This window comes from Ranitomeya imitator, chromosome 1 (assembly GCF_032444005.1).
Source record: "Ranitomeya imitator isolate aRanImi1 chromosome 1, aRanImi1.pri, whole genome shotgun sequence".
NCBI lineage: Eukaryota > Metazoa > Chordata > Amphibia > Anura > Dendrobatidae > Ranitomeya > Ranitomeya imitator.
Genome location: NC_091282.1, coordinates 1,116,780,780 through 1,116,798,970, shown reverse-complemented (window position 1 = coordinate 1,116,798,970; position 18,191 = coordinate 1,116,780,780). Strand labels below are relative to the sequence as shown.

Here is an 18,191-nt window from a genome sequence, read left to right as displayed (position 1 = left end):
ACCATGGATAGTGTATATATGTATATAGTCGGTATATATGTATACAGCAGAGGACACTATGGATAGTGTATATATGTATATAGTCGGTATATATGTATACAGCAGAGGACACTATGGATAGTGTATATATGTATATAGTCAGTATATATGATGTATACAGCTGAGGACACCATGGATAGTGTATATATGTGTATAGTCAGTATATATATGATGTATACAGCAGAGGATACCATGGATAGTGTATATATGTGTATAGTCAGTATATATATGATGTATACAGCTGAGGACACTATGGATAGTGTATATATGTATATAGTCGGTATATATGTATACAGCTGAGGACACCACGGATAGTGTATATATGTATATAGTCAGTATATATGATGTATACAGCTGAGGACACCACGGATAGTGTATATATGTATATAGTCAGTATATATGATGTATACAGCTGAGGACACTATGGATAGTGTATCTATATATATAATTGCCTAAGGGTTTTTCCGTCTGTCTGTCTGTCTGTCTGTCCTGGAAATCCCATGTCTCTGATTGGTCGAGGCCGCCAGGCCTCGACCAATCAGCGACGGGCACAGCGACGATGATGTCATAAAGGACGTAGACATCCCGCGTCTCTGATTCAGCGATGGGCACAGTATCGACGTAGATGTCATAATGGTTGCCATGGCAACGATGATGTCATAAAGGTTGCGTCGACCAATCAGCGATGGGCACAGTCTGCCGCGAATTCTGGAATCATCATTGTCCATATACTACAGGGACATGCATATTCTAGAATACCCGATGCGTTAGAATCGGGCCACAATCTAGTATATGTATATAGTCAGTATATATAATGTATACAGCTGAGGACACCATGGATAGTGTATATATGTATATAGTCGGTATATATGATGTATACAGCTGAGGACACTATGGATAGTGTATATATGTGTATAGTCAGTATATATGATGTATACAGCTGAGGACACCATGGATAGTGTATATATGTATATAGTCAGTATATATGATGTATACAGCTGAGGACACCATGGATAGTGTATATATGTATATAGTCGGTATATATGTATACAGCAGAGGACACTATGGATAGTGTATATATGTATATAGTCAGTATATATGATGTATACAGCTGAGGACACCATGGATAGTGTATATATGTATATAGTCAGTATATATGATGTATACAGCTGAGGACACCATGGATAGTGAATATATGTATATAGTCGGTATATATGTATACAGCAGAGGACACTATGGATAGTGTATATATGTGTATAGTCAGTATATATGATGTATACAGCAGAGGACACTATGGATAGTGTATATATGTATATAGTCGGTATATATGTGTACAGCAGAGGACACTATGGATAGTGTATATATGTATATAGTCAGTATATATGATGTATACAGCTGAGGACACCATGGATAGTGTATATATGTATATAGTCAGTATATATGATGTATACAGCTGAGGACACCATGGATAGTGTATATATGTATATAGTCGGTATATATGTATACAGCAGAGGACACTATGGATAGTGTATATATGTGTATAGTCAGTATATATGATGTATACAGCAGAGGACACTATGGATAGTGTATATATGTATATAGTCGGTATATAGTCGGTATATATGTAGACAGCAGAGGACACTATGGATAGTGTATATATGTATATAGTCAGTATATATGATGTATACAGCTGAGGACACCATGGATAGTGTATATATGTATATAGTCAGTATATATGATGTATACAGCTGAGGACACTATGGATAGTGTATATATGTATATAGTCAGTATATATGATGTATACAGCTGAGGACACTATGGATTGTGTATATATGTATATAGTCGGTATATATGTATACAGCAGAGGACACTATGGATAGTGTATATATGTATTTAGTCAGTATATATGATGTATACAGCTGAGGACACCATGGATAGTGTATATATGTATATAGTCAGTATATATGATGTATACAGCTGAGGACACCATGGATAGTGTATATATGTATATAGTCGGTATATATGTATACAGCAGAGGACACTATGGATAGTGTATATATGTGTATAGTCAGTATATATGATGTATACAGCAGAGGACACTATGTATATGTATGTCCTGGATATATGTATATGTATATAGTCGGTATATATGTATACAGCAGAGGACACTATGGATAGTGTATATATGTATATAGTCAGTATATATGATGTATACAGCTGAGGACACCATGGATAGTGTATATATGTATATAGTCGGTATATATGTATACAGCAGAGGACACTATGGATAGTGTATATATGTGTATAGTCAGTATATATGATGTATACAGCATAGGACACTATGGATAGTGTATATATGTATATAGTCGGTATATATGTATACAGCAGAGGACACTATGGATAGTGTATATATGCATATAGTCAGTATATATATGATGTATACAGCTGAGGACACCATGGATAGTGTATATATGTATATAGTCAGTATATATGATGTATACAGCTGAGGACACTATGGATAGTGTGTATATGTATATAGTCAGTATATATGATGTATACAGCTGAGGACACCATGGATAGTGTATATACGTATATAGCCAGTATATATATGATGTATACAGCAGAGGACACCATGGATAGTGTATATATGTGTATAGTCAGTATATATATGATGTATACAGCAGAGGACACCATGGATAGTGTATATATGTATACAGCTGAGGACACTATGGATAGTGTATATATGTATATAGTCGGTATATATGTATACAGCTGAGGACACTATGGATAGTGTATATATGTATATAGTCAGTATATATGATGTATACAGCTGAGGACACTATGGATAGTGTATCTATATATATAATTGCCTAAGGGTTTTTCCGTCTGTCTGTCTGTCTGTCTGTCCTGGAAATCCCGCGTCTCTGATTGGTCGAGGTCGCCAGGCCTCGACCAATCAGCAATGGGCACAGCGACGATGATGTCATAAATGACGTAGAAATCCCACGTTTCTGATTCAGCGATGGGCACAGTATCGACGTAGATGTCATAATGGTTGCCATGGCGACGATTATGTCATAAAGGTTGCGTCGACCAATCAGCGATGGGCACAGTCTGCCGCGAATTCTGGAATCATCATTGTCCATATACTACGGGGACATGCATATTCTAGAATACCCGATGCGTTAGAATCGGGCCACAATCTAGTATATGTATATAGTCAGTATTTATAATGTATACAGCTGAGGACACCATGGATAGTGTATATATGTATATAGTCGGTATATATGATGTATACAGCTGAGGACACTATGGATAGTGTATATATGTATATAGTCAGTATATATTATGTATACAGCTGAGGACACCATGGATAGTGTATATATGTATATAGTCAGTATATATGATGTATACAGCTGAGGACACTATGGATAGTGTATATATGTGTATAGTCAGTATATATGATGTATACAGCTGAGGACACCATGGATAGTGTATATATGTATATAGTCGGTATATATGATGTATACAGCTGAGGACACTATGGATAGTGTATATATGTGTATAGTCAGTATATATGATGTATACAGCTGAGGACACCATGGATAGTGTATATATGTATATAGTCGGTATATATGTATACAGCAGAGGACACTATGGATAGTTTATATATGTATATAGTCAGTATATATGATGTATACAGCTGAGGACACCATGGATAGTGTATATATGTATATAGTCAGTATATATGATGTATACAGCTGAGGACACCATGGATAGTGTATATATGTATATAGTCGGTATATATGTATACAGCAGAGGACACTATGGATAGTGTATATATGTGTATAGACAGTATATATGATGTATACAGCAGAGGACACTATGGATAGTGTATATATGTATATAGTCGGTATATATGTATACAGCAGAGGACACTATGGATAGTGTATATATGTATATAGTCAGTATATATATATGATGTATAAAGCTGAGGACACCATGGATAGTGTATATATGTATATAGTCAGTATATATGATGTATACAGCTGAGGACACCATGGATAGTGTATATATGTATATAGTCGGTATATATGTATACAGCAGAGGACACTATGGATAGTGTATATATGTATATAGTCGGTATATATGTATACAGCAGAGGACACTATGGATAGTGTATATATGTATATAGTCAGTATATATGATGTATACAGCTGAGGACACCATGGATAGTGTATATATGTATATAGTCGGTATATATGATGTATACAGCTGAGGACACTATGGATAGTGTATATATGTATATAGTCAGTATATATGATGTATACAGCAGAGGACACTATGGATAGTGTATATATGTATATAGTCGGTATATATGTATACAGCAGAGGACACTATGGATAGTGTATATATGTATATAGTCGGTATATATATGATGTATACAGCTGAGGACACTATGGATAGTGTATATATGTATATAGTCAGTATATATGATGTATACAGCTGAGGACACCATGGATAGTGTATATATGTATATAGTCGGTATATATGTATACAGCAGAGGACACTATGGATAGTGTATATATGTGTATAGTCAGTATATATGATGTATACAGCAGAGGACACTATGGATAGTGTATATATGTATATAGTCGGTATATATGATGTATACAGCAGAGGACACCATGGATAGTGTATATATGAATATAGTCGGTATATATAATGTATACAGCAGAGGACACCATGGATAGTGTATATATGTATATAGTCGGTATATATGATGTATACAGCTGAGGACACTATGGATAGTGTATATATGTGTATAGTCAGTATATATGATGTATACAGCAGAGGACACTATGGATAGTGTATATATGTGTATAGTCAGTATATATATGATGTATACAGCTGAGGACACTATGGATAGTGTATATATGTATATAGTCGGTATATATGATGTATACAGCAGAGGACACCATGGATAGTGTATATATGTATATAGTCGGTATATATAATGTATACAGCAGAGGACACCATGGATAGTGTATATGTATATAGTCGGTATATATGATGTATACAGCTGAGGACACCATGGATAGTGTATATATGTATGTAGTCGGTATATATAATGTATACAGCAGAGGACACCATGGATAGTGTATATATGTATATAGTCAGTATATATGATGTATACAGCTGAGGACACTATGGATAGTGTATATATGTAGTCGGTATAAATGATGTATACAGCAGAGGACACCATGGATAGTGTATATATGTGTATAGTCAGTATATATATATGATGTATACAGCTGAGAACACTATGGATAGTGTATATATGTATATAGTCGGTATATATGTATACAGCTGAGGACACCACGGATAGTGTATATATGTATATAGTCAGTATATATCATGTATACAGCTGAGGACACTATGGATAGTGTATATATGTATATAGTCAGTATATATGATGTATACAGCTGAGGACACCACGGATAGTGTATATATGTATATAGTCAGTATATATGATGTATACAGCTGAGAACACTATGGATAGTGTATCTATATATATAATTGCCTAAGGGTTTTTCCGTCTGTCTGTCTGTCTGTCCTGGAAATCCCATGTCTCTGATTGGTCGAGGCCGCCAGGCCTCGACCAATCAGCGACGGGCACAGCGACGATGATGTCATAAAGGAGGTAGACATCCCGCGTCTCTGATTCAGCGATGGGCACAGTATCGACGTAGATGTCATAAAGGTTGCGTCGACCAATCAGCGATGGGCACAGTCTGCCGCGAATTCTGGAATCATCATTGTCCATATGCTAAAGACATACAATTCTGCCCTTCACCTCTCCAAACAAACCTACTTCAACACCCTCATCACCTCCCTGTCCAATAACCCTAAACGTCTCTTTGACACGTTCCAGTCCCTACTCAACCCAAGAGCGCAGGCCCCAACCACGGATCTCCGTGCTGACAATCTGGCCAATTACTTCAAAGAAAAATTGACCATATTCGACAGGAAATCATCTCCCAATCTCTTCATACCATGCACTGTCCTCCCTCCCCCACTGCATCTAGTTCACTCTCTGACTTTGAACCAGTTACAGAAGAAGAAGTAAGCAGGCTCCTTGCATCTTCTCGCCCGACCACTTGCACCAGTGACCCCATTCCGTCACATTTCTTCCAGTCCCTTTCCCCGGCTGTCACCTCTCACCTAACAAAAATATTCAACCTTTCCCTCACTTCCGGTATTTTTCCCTCCTCATTTAAGCATGCCATCATACATCCATTACTTAAAAAACCATCCCTCGACCAAAACTGTGCCGCTAATTATAGACCTGTCTCTAATCTTCCCTTCATCTCTAAACTCCTCGAACGCCTGGTCCACTCCCGTCTTACCCGCTATCTCTCAGATAACTCTCTTCTCGACCCTCTTCAATCTGGTTTCCGCTCTTTACACTCTACTGAAACTGCCCTCACTAAAGTCTCTAATGACCTACTAACAGCTAAATCTAATGGTCACTACTCCATGCTAATTCTCTTGGATCTCTCTGCAGCATTTGATACTGTGGATCATCAGCTCCTCCTCACTATGCTCCGCTCCATCGGCCTCAAGGACACCGTTCTCTCCTGGTTCTCCTCCTATCTCTCTGACCGATCCTTCACTGTATGTTTCGCTGGTTCCTCCTCCTCTCACCTTCCCCTTACTGTTGGGGTTCCTCAAGGATCAGTCCTAGGCCCCCTCCTCTTCTCTTTGTATACTGCCCCTATTGGACAAACAATCAGTAGATTTGGCTTCCAGTACCATCTCTATGCTGACGACACCCAACTATACACTTCTTCTCCTGATCTCACGCCTGCCTTATTAGAAAACACCAGTGATTGTCTTACCGCTGTCTCTAGCATCATGTCCTCCCTCTATCTGAAACTAAACCTGTCAAAAACTGAACTCCTCGTGTTTTCTCCCTCTACTAACCTACCTTTGCCTGACATTGCCATCTCCGTTTGCGGTTCCACCATTACTCCAAAGCAACATGCCCGCTGCCTTGGGGTCATCCTTGATTCTGACCTTTCATTCACCCCCTACATCCGATCACTGGCTCGCTCTTCTTACCTGCATCTCAAAAACATTTCTAGAATTCGCCCTTTTCTTACTTTCGACTCTGCAAAAACTCTTACTGTTTCACTTATTCATTCTCGTCTGGACTATTGTAACTCTCTACTAATCGGCCTCCCTCTTACCAAACTCTCCCCGCTCCAATCTGTCCTGAATGCTGCTGCCAGGATCATATTCCTCACCAACCGTTACACCGATGCCTCTACCTTGTGCCAGTCATTACACTGGTTACCCATCCACTCAAGAATCCAGTACAAAACTACTACCCTCATCCACAAAGCACTCCATGGCTCAGCACCACCCTACATCTCCTCTCTGGTCTCAGTCTACCACCCTACCCGTGCCCTCCGCTCCGCTGATGACCTCAGGTTAGCATCCTCAATAATCAGAACCTCCCACTCCCGTCTCCAAGACTTTACACGTGCTGCGCCGATTCTTTGGAATGCACTACCTAGGATAATACGATTAATCCCCAATCCCCACAGTTTTAAGCGTGCCCTAAAAACTCATTTGTTCAGACTGGCCTACCGCCTCAATGCATTAACCTAACGATCCCTGTGTGGCCTATATTAAAAAAAAAAAAAAAAAAATTAATTAACTGGTTCATGCAGCTTTACATGAACACCCAAGCCTTACACTATGGCTGGTCCGAATAACTATAGCAATTGTTACCATCCACCTCTCGTGTCTCCCCTTTTCCTCATAGTTTGTAAGCTTACGAGCAGGGCCCTCATTCCTCCTGGTATCTGTTTTGAACTGTATTTCTGTTATGCTGTAATGTCTATTGTATGTACAAGTCCCCTCTATAATTTGTAAAGCGCTGCGGAATATGTTGGCGCTATATAAATAAAAATTATTATTATTACTACAGGGACATGCATATTCTAGAATACCCGATGCGTTAGAATCGGGCCACAATCTAGTATATGTATATAGTCAGTATATATAATGTATACAGCTGAGGACACCATGGATAGTGTATATATGTATATAGTCGGTATATATGATGTATACAGCTGAGGACACTATGGATAGTGTATATATGTGTATAGTCAGTATATATGATGTATACAGCTGAGGACACCATGGATAGTGTATATATGTATATAGTCGGTATATATGTATACAGCAGAGGACACTATGGATAGTGTATATATGTATATAGTCAGTATATATGATGTATACAGCTGAGGACACTATGGATAGTGTATATATGTATATAGTCGGTATATATGTATACAGCTGAGGACACTATGGATAGTGTATATATGTATATAGTCAGTATATATGATGTATACAGCTGAGGACACCATGGATAGTGTATATATGTATATAGTCAGTATATATGATGTATATAGCTGAGGACACCATGGATAGTGTATATATGTATATAGTCGGTATATATGTATACAGCAGAAGACACTATGGATAGTGTATATATGTATATAGTTGGTATATATATGATGTATACAGCTGAGGACACTATGGATAGTGTATATATGTATATAGTCAGTATATATGATGTATACAGCAGAGGACACTATGGATGGTGTATATATGTATATAGTCGGTATATATGTATACAGCAGAGGACACTATGGATAGTGTATATATGTGTATAGTCAGTATATATGATGTATACAGCAGAGGACACCATGGATAGTGTATATATGTATATAGTCAGTATATATATGATGTATACAGCTGAGGACACTATGGATAGTGTATATATGTATATAGTCGGTATATATGATGTATACAGCAGAGGACACCATGGATAGTGTATATATGTATATAGTCGGTATATATGATGTATACAGCAGAGGACACCATGGATAGTGTATATATGTATATAGTCAGTATATATATGATGTATACAGCTGAGGACACTATGGATAGTGTATATATGTATATAGTCAGTATATATGATGTATACAGCAGAGGACACTATGGATAGTGTATATATGTATATAGTCGGTATATATGTATACAGCAGAGGACACTATGGATAGTGTATATATGTGTATAGTCAGTATATATGATGTATACAGCTGAGGACACTATGGATAGTGTATATATGTGTATAGTCAGTATATATGATGTATACAGCAGAGGACACTATGGATAGTGTATATATGTGTATAGTCAGTATATATGATGTATACAGCAGAGGACACCATGGATAGTGTATATATGTATATAGTCAGTATATATATGATGTATACAGCTGAGGACACTATGGATAGTGTATATATGTATATAGTCAGTATATATGATGTATACAGCAGAGGACACTATGGATAGTGTATATATGTATATAGTCGGTATATATGTATACAGCAGAGGACACTATGGATAGTGTATATATGTGTATAGTCAGTATATATGATGTATACAGCAGAGGACACTATGGATAGTGTATATATGTGTATAGTCAGTATATATGATGTATACAGCTGAGGACACTATGGATAGTGTGTATATATGTATATAGTCAGTATATATGATGTATACAGCTGAGGACACCATGCATAGAGTATATATGTGTATAGTCAGTATATATAATGTATACAGCAGAGGACACCATGGATAGTGTATATATGTATATAGTCAGTATATATATAATGTATAGAGCTGAGGACACCACGGATAGTGTATATATGTATATAGTCAGTATATATATAATGTATAGAGCAGAGGACACCATGGATAGTGTATATATGTATATAGTCAGTATATATGATGTATACAGCAGAGGAGGCTTATGCTGGGTCTCAGTCGCGCAGTTACACGGGTGACAGCTCCTCTCGCGATGTTTGCTCTCTCTCGCCCCCTCCCCCGCTGTCACTCCCGCAGATGGCTGCTCTTCGCAGGCTCCTCCGTGCCCAGCACCAGCTATGCCCGCCGGCACACACCCGGCTTATGTCCGCACACAGCCCGGGCTCTGCCTCCCGGTCCTCCGCGCTGTTACTGGTGTCCGGTGCAGCCGGGGCAGGACTGGCATTGACGTGCTATGCCATCTATCGTGACGGCGGCGTTCACAGCTGGAGAGAGCGACTGCATCGCGACATGGGTCTGAGGTCGTGGGAAGGTCTGAGAGGGGCCGGCATCCTGAAGCCTGTCAGTGCCGCCAAGGAGACGGTAAGAGGAGAATACCCGGGTGTACATGTCTATGTGGGGTGGTGCGAGGTGGTGTATAGCCTGCCACTGGGCACTGCCACTGCTCTGCCACCGCCCGGACCCGTATATACCGGGGAGGGCATCACCCCTGTATACAGCCCAGCACCATGCCATTATATACCGCCACCTGCCGCACCTGTCACTGGGGGGCACCGGATGTGCCAGGCCGTGTACATCCCCCTCATGTACCGCACACCGCTGCAGACAGTGTATATTACAGGGGAGGGCATCACCCCTCTATACAGCACCATGCCATTATATACCTCCACCTGCTGCCCCTGTCACTGGGGGCATCGGATGTGCCAGGCTGTGTACATAGCCCCTCATGTACCGCACATCGCTGCAGACAGTGTATAATACAGGGGAGGGCATCACCCCTGTATACAGCCCAGCACCATGCCATTATATACTGCCACCTGCTGCACCTGTCACTGAGGGCATCAGATGTGCCAGGCTGTGTACATAGCCCCTCATGTACCGCACACCACTGCAGACAGTGTATAATACAGGGGAGGGCATCACCCCTCTATACAGCCCAGCACCATGCCATTAAATACCGCCACCTGCTGCACCTGTCACTGGGGGGCACCGGATGTGCCAGGCCGTGTACATCCCCCTCATGTACCGCACAGCGCTGCAGACTGTATAATACAGGGGAGGGCATCACCCCTCTATACAGCACCATGCCATTATATACCGCCACCTGCTGCACCTGTCACTGGGGGGCACCGGATGTGCCAGGCTGTGTACATCCCCCTCATGTACCGCACAGCGCTGCAGACTGTATAATACAGGGAAGGACATCACCCCTGTATACAGCACCATGCCATTATATACCGCCACCTGCTGCACCTGTCACTGGGGGCACCGGATGTGCCAGGCCGTGTACATCCCCCTCATGTACTGCACACCGCAGCAGACAGTGTATAATACAGGGGAGGGCATCACCCCTCTATACAGCACCATGCCATTATATACCGCCACCTGCTGCACCTGTCACTGGGGGGCACCGGATGTGCCAGGCTGTGTACATCCCCCTCATGTACCGCACAGCGCTGCAGACTGTATTATACAGGGAAGGACATCACCCCTGTATACAGCACCATGCCATTATATACCGCCACCTGCTGCACCTGTCACTGGGGGCACCGGATGTGCCAGGCCGTGTACATCCCCCTCATGTACTGCACACCGCAGCAGACAGTGTATAATACAGGGGAGGGCATCACCCCTCTATACAGCACCATGCCATTATATACCGCCACCTGCTGCACCTGTCACTGGGGGGCACCGGATGTGCCAGGCTGTGTACATCCCCCTCATGTACCGCACATCGCTGCAGACTGTATAATACAGGGGAGGACATCACCCCTGTATACAGCACAGCACCATGCCATTATATACCGCCACCTGCTGCACCTGTCACTGGGGGGCATCGGATGTGCCAGGCTGTGTACATCCCCCTCATGTACCGCACACCGCTACAGTGTATAATACAGGGAAAGGCATCATCCCTGTATACAGCCCAGCATCGTGCCATTATATACCGCCACCTGCTGCACCTGTCACTGGGGGGCACCGGATGTGCCAGGCTGTGTACATCCCCCTCATGTACCGCACACCGCTGCAGACAGTGTATAATACAGGAAAAGGCATCACCCCTGTATACAGCCCAGCACCATGCCATTATATACCGCCACCTGCCGCACCTGTCACTGGGGGGCACCGGATGTGCCAGGCTGTGTACATACCCCTCATGTACCGCACACCGCTGCAGACTGTATAATACAGGGGAGGGCATCACCCCTGTATACAGCCCAGTACCATGCCATTATATACCACCATCTGCTGCACCTTTCACTGGGAGGGCACCGGATGTGCCAGGCTGTGCACATCCCCCTCATGTACCACACACCGCTGCAGACTGTATAATACAGGGGAGGACATCACCCCTGTATACAGCCCAGCACCATGCCATTATATATCGCCACCTGCTGCACCTGTCACTGGGGGCACCGGATATGCCAGGCTGTGTACATAGCCCCTCATGTACCGCACACCACTGCAGACAGTGTATAATATAGGGAAGGACACCACCCCTGTATACAGCACCATGCCATTATATACCGTCACCTGTCACAAGGGGAGCCACCGGATGTGCCAGGCTGTGCACATCCCCCTCATGTACCGCACACCGCTGCAGACTGTATAATACAGGGGAGGACATCACCCCTGTATACAGCACAGCACCATGTCATTATATACCGCCACCTGCTGCACCTGTCACTGGGGGACACCGGATGTGCCAGGCTGTGTGCATAGCCCCTCATGTACCGCACAGCGCTGCGGACAGTGTATAATACAGGGAAGGACATCACCCCTGTATACAGCACCATGCCATTATATGCCGCCACCTGCTGCACCTGTCACTGGGGGCACCGGATGTGCCAGGCTGTGTACATCCCCCTCATGTACCACACACCGCTGCAGACTGTATAATACAGGGAAGGACATCACCCCTGTATACAGCCCAGCACCGTGCCATTATATACCGCCACCTGTCACTGGGGGGCACCGGATGTGCCAGGCTGTGTACATCCCCCTCATGTACCGCACACCGCTGCAGACTGTATAATACAGGGAAGAACATCACCCCTGTATACAGCACAGTACCATGCCATTTTATACCGCCACCTGCTGCACCTGTCACTGGGGGTACCGGATGTGACAGGCTGTGTACATACCCCCTCATGTACCGCACACCGCTGCAGACAGTGTATAATGCAGGGAAGGACATCACCCCTGTATACAGCCCAGCACCATGCCATTATATACCGCCACCTGTCACTGGGGGGCACCGGATGTGCCATGCTGTGTACATACCCCTCATGTACCGCATGTAACGGGGTCTACTGTGCTGTAGTACCTCTTTCAACACCCCCCATGTTTCAGGAGGTCCACTCTGCTTTTGCTGGATTCTGAATGAAGGACGCTGGCTGGAATTCCTTGATTACGTGAGAGCATATAAAAGCTGACTGCTACTCCACGTATTTCCAGTCTAAAAGAACACACTTTATTCACCGCACACAGAATATATAACACAGATATACAGGGCAGGCCAATAGAAATAGCAGGCCAGACATACATTACAATAGCCGCAGGGGGCCGGAGCCTGCTGATATTTACTGTGGGAATTACAAAGGTGGGGGAGGTCAGAAGGAGAATATCTTGTCCCCTCTGACCAGGGGCGCAGCCTGCGAACTGATGCATTTCACATGGAACCTATTATACATAATATATACTGCATAACATATTCTTGTTGCTGGGGGTTCTGTAACACGGCTCCCCTTTTCAGCGACGCGATCAGCATACACAGTCTGATCCTTAACGGATCGGTTTGGGGATGACCGAAGTTTATGGGGGTGGTACAAGTTCCGTTTGTCAACTTAGTCCATTGGCATTATCGTTTTGTTTGCCGGGTCTGTAGTGGATGGTGAAGTCCAGATGTTGTAGGGCTAAACTCCACCGCAGCAATCTGGCATTGTCTCCGGAGACCCGATTAAGCCAGACTAGGGGATTATGGTCCGTTAGGAGGGAAAACTGTCGTCCATACAAATATGGTTGTAACTTTTTGAGTGCCCATACTATTGCCAGGCACTCATTCTCGATGGCCGCATAGCTCACTTCACGGGGCAGTAGTTTCCGACTCAGGCAAGCTATCGGGTGTTCTTGGCCATCCGGCCCGATTTGGCTTAGTACTGCCCCCAATCCAAACATAGAAGTGTCTGTGTGAACAAGGAAACGTTTGGTTGGATCGGGTGCGGCCAATACAGGGGTATTGGTGAGGGTGTCCTTTAGCTGGCGGAAGGCTTCCTCACACTCTGGGGTCCAGGTTACCTGGCGGGGTTGGTTCTTACGGGTCAGATCAGTGAGGGGCTTGGCCACGCTACTGTAATTGGGAACGAATTTCCTATAATAACCCACTGTCCCTAGAAACGCCATGACCTGGGTTTTAGTGCGTGGGGTGGGCCATTTGGCTATGGCCTCAATCTTGGCTGGTTCTGGTCTCTGTTTCCCACTTCCCACCCAGTGCCCTAAATACTGAACCTCTGCTTTGCCCACGTGACACTTGTTTGGGTTCAGGGTGATTCCGGCCTTGTGGATCCTGTCTAATACTGTCTCTAGGTGATTTAGATGCTCTTCCCATGTCGCGCTGTAGATGGCGATGTCATCCAGGTAGGCACATGCATAGTCCTGGAGACCATCCAGAAGCCGTTCAGCCAGCCTCTGGAAGCTCGCCGGGGCAGTCTTCATCCCGAATGGCATAACTCGAAACTGGAATAAGCCAAACGGGGTGACAAATGCCGACTTGGGAATAGCGTCAAGACTAAGGGGAATCTGCCAGTAGCCTTTGCATAGATCGATGGTGGTCAAATACTTTGCCCCTGCCAGCCGGTCTAACAAGTCATCCACACGCGGCATGGGATACGCATCCGTCACTGTTTTCTCATTGAGCTTACGATAGTCTACACAAAACCGTGTAGTCCCATCCTTCTTGGGCACTATCACTACGGGGGATGCCCAGGGACTATCTGACTCTTCAATGACCCCTAAACGCAACATCTCTTGTATCTCTTGTCGCATCCCTTCTCGTACAGACTCAGGGACGCGGAAGGGGGGTTGTCGCAGGGGGGTCTGATCCTGGGTCTCAACCTTGTGTTGTGCCAGGTGAGTGTACCTGGGTTTCCCCGAAAACATCCTCTGTCGCTGCCTCAACAACTCCTCCGCCTGCTGTCTCTCCCGGGGACCTAAGTCTTCACCCCAGTGTACCTGGTCCCATGTTTTAGACTGAGTCCTCTCCCCTAAGACATCAGGCAAGGGAAGTCCGGCTAAATCCTCTGCTTCAGATGGCCATTACCTCTTCAGGGCGCTCCCGATAGGGCTTCAGCATATTCACGTGGAACATGCGGATAACCCTGGGGTCGTCACGATCGGCGACATTATAGGTGGTGTCGGCTATTTTTCCCACTACCTGGTAGGGCCCCTGCCATGCAGCTTGGAACTTGTTCTGCCTAGTGGGCTCTAACACCAGGACCTTCTGCCCTATTTCCAAGGTGCGCTCTCTGGTCCTCCGATCGTACCATACGCGCTGGCGCTGCTGGGCCACCTGCATGTTCCCACGTACAGCCTGGGTCAGCTCCTGTAGGCGGTCCCGGAATTCCAGCACATAGGGTACAATAGGTACCCCTTCTATGATGCCCTCCCCTTCCCAGTGTTCTAGCACTAAGTCTAGGGGTCCCCTTACCTGTCTCCCGTATACCAGTTTGAATGGAGAGAACCCCATAGATTCTTGGGGCACCTCTCGATAGGCAAACAGGAGGTGAGGCAAGAATTTCTCCCAGTCCCTGTAGGTCCTGGTAAAAGTCCCAGTGAGTTGTTTTAACGTCCCATTAAAGCGTTCACACAACCCATTGGTTTGCGGGTGGTACGAGGCGCTTCTAATGGACTTTACGCCGCACAGCTTCCACAGTTGGTTGGTCACCTCTGCTGTAAACTGGGTACCCTGGTCTGAGATAATCTCCCGGGGAAATCCAATCCGTGAGAAAACCTGGAGCAGGGCAGCCGCCACTGTCTCTGCTAGTATGTTAGGTAACGTAACCGCCTCTGGATACCGTGTGGCATAATCTACCACTGTCAATATATACCTTTTCCCTGACGGACTGGGTTTGGCTAACGGCCCTATCAGATCGACCGCTACTCCGCTAAATGGTTCCTCCACAATGGGGAGGGGGCGTAATTTGGCCGTGCATCGATCTCCCCTCTTGCCAATGCGCTGGCAACTGTCACAGGTCTGGCAGTATTGACGAACATCATAGGTTACCCCCAGCCAAAAGAAGTTTTGTGTCAGACGATGCCTGGTGCGACTGACGCCGAAGTGCCCGGCCAAGGGTATGTCATGAGAGATTCGCAGTAACTCCTGCCTATACTTCTTGGGAACTACCAGCTGTCGTTTTATAGTGGGGCTCGTCCCTGTGTGGTGCTGCTCTGTGATCCGGTAGAGGAGTCCCTGCTTCCATATAAACTGTTCCCCTTCCAGTATCCCTCTCCCCTCCTGTGCCTTCCCACGATATCCCTCCAATGAAGGATCCTCAAGTAACTCCCTCTTAAATTCATCTGGGATGGCCCAAGAAATGTGTCTGGCTATGGGAATACCTGTAGGGCTGGGATGTCTTACCTGGTCCTCCTCTGAGTGTGATTCCGCCTCCGCAGCTCGAGCTTGTCTCCGGGTGGTCACAGGATATGTCTAAGCCAGAGGGGCAACCGAGAAGGCAGACAACATGGGCCCCAAGTCATTTCCCAGCAAAACGTCTGCAGGCAAATCCTCCATCAAGCCGACCTCAACAAGGCCATCCCCAACTCCCCAGTTCAGGTGAATCCTGGCAGTGGGCAGTCGATGTATGGCTCCCCCTGCTACACAGACTGCCACTGTCCGGTCCGTCTTCTCTTGGTCCCGGAAGAGATGAGGCTTCACAAGGGTCAAAGTTGCTCCGGAATCTCTTAGTCCCTGCATGCGTTTCCCATTAACCCACACGACCTGTCGATGCTTGTTGTGAATTCTGTGGCAGAGCTCCCTCCTGTGGTCACAAGTGGTACTTCGGCTGATTCTCTCTGTGAGCTTCCGTTGGTGGAGGGAAGTGGTACTGTGGCTTCTGAGTTTCCTCCCTCAGGTGATGTGGTGAGGTCGTTAGGGGCTGCTCTACTTAACTCCACCTAGTGCTTTTATCCTGGCTTCCTGTCAATGTTCCAGTATTGGACTTGTTTTCCTCCTGGATCGTTCCTGTGGCCTGCTGCTCTGCATAGCTAAGTTTTCCTTTGCTATTTTGTTTTGCTTTTCTTCTGTCCAGCTTATCTATTTGTTTGCTGGAAGCTCTGGGACGCAGAGGGTGTACCTCCGTGCCGTTAGTTCGGTACGGAGGGTCTTTTTGCCCCCTTTGTGTGGTTTTTAGGGTTTTGTGTTGACCGCAAAGTTACCTTTCCTATCCTCGCTCTGTTCAGAAAGTCGGGCCTCACTTTGCTAAATCTATTTCATCTCTACGTTTGTCTTTTCATCTTAACTCACAGTCATTATATGTGGGGGGCTGCCTTTTCCTTTGGGGTATTTCTCTGAGGCAAGGTAGGCTTATTTTCTATCTTCAGGCTAGCTAGTTTCTCAGGCTGTGCCGAGTTGCATAGGTAGCGTTAGGCGCAATCCACGGCTGCCTCTAGTGTTGTTGGAGAGGATCAGGGATTGCGGTCAACAGAGTTCCCACGTCTCAGAGCTCGTTCTATGTTTTTGGATTATTGTCAGATCACTGTATGTGCTCTGACCTCTATGTTCACTGTGGTACTGAATTGCCTAATCATAACAGTACAGGAAGCCAAAAGTACTAATGATTCTCAATAGAGGGAAAAAAGAAGTTCTGAGACCAATTTTTTTTCTCTGCACTGTGTTTTGCCTTTTTTCCCCCTAGACATTTGAGTGGTTCAGGACACAGGTGTAGCAATGGACATTAGAAGTCTGTCTTCATGTGTGGATCAGCTCTCGGCAAGAGTACAAAAGATTCAAGACACTATTGATCAGAAATCTATGTGAGAACCAAGAATTCCTATTCCTGATTTGTTTTTTGGTGATAGAACTAAGTTTCTGAGTTTCAAAAATAATTGTAAACTATTTCTGGCCTTGAAACCTCGCTCCTCTGGTGATCCAGTTCAACAGGTTTTGATCATTATTTCTTTTTTGCGTGGCGACCCTCAGGACTGGGCATTTTCTCTTGCGCCAGGAGATCCTGCATTAAGTAATCTCG

General features: G+C 44.6%; 1 protein-coding gene across 6 annotated transcripts in view; it reads left to right on the top strand.

The window, feature by feature from the left end:
- Positions 1–10,003: 10,003 nt before the first annotated feature.
- The window catches only part of MICU3 (mitochondrial calcium uptake family member 3), a 270,957-nt gene continuing 262,769 nt past the window's right edge, over positions 10,004–18,191 (top strand). For all 6 annotated transcript variants that reach the window (XM_069744421.1, XM_069744422.1, XM_069744418.1 and 3 more), the window contains exon 1: positions 10,004–10,308. In XM_069744421.1, the coding sequence (XP_069600522.1) occupies positions 10,024–10,308 (285 nt within the window). In that variant the 5' untranslated portion in view covers positions 10,004–10,023. The remainder of the gene's footprint in view (positions 10,309–18,191) is intronic.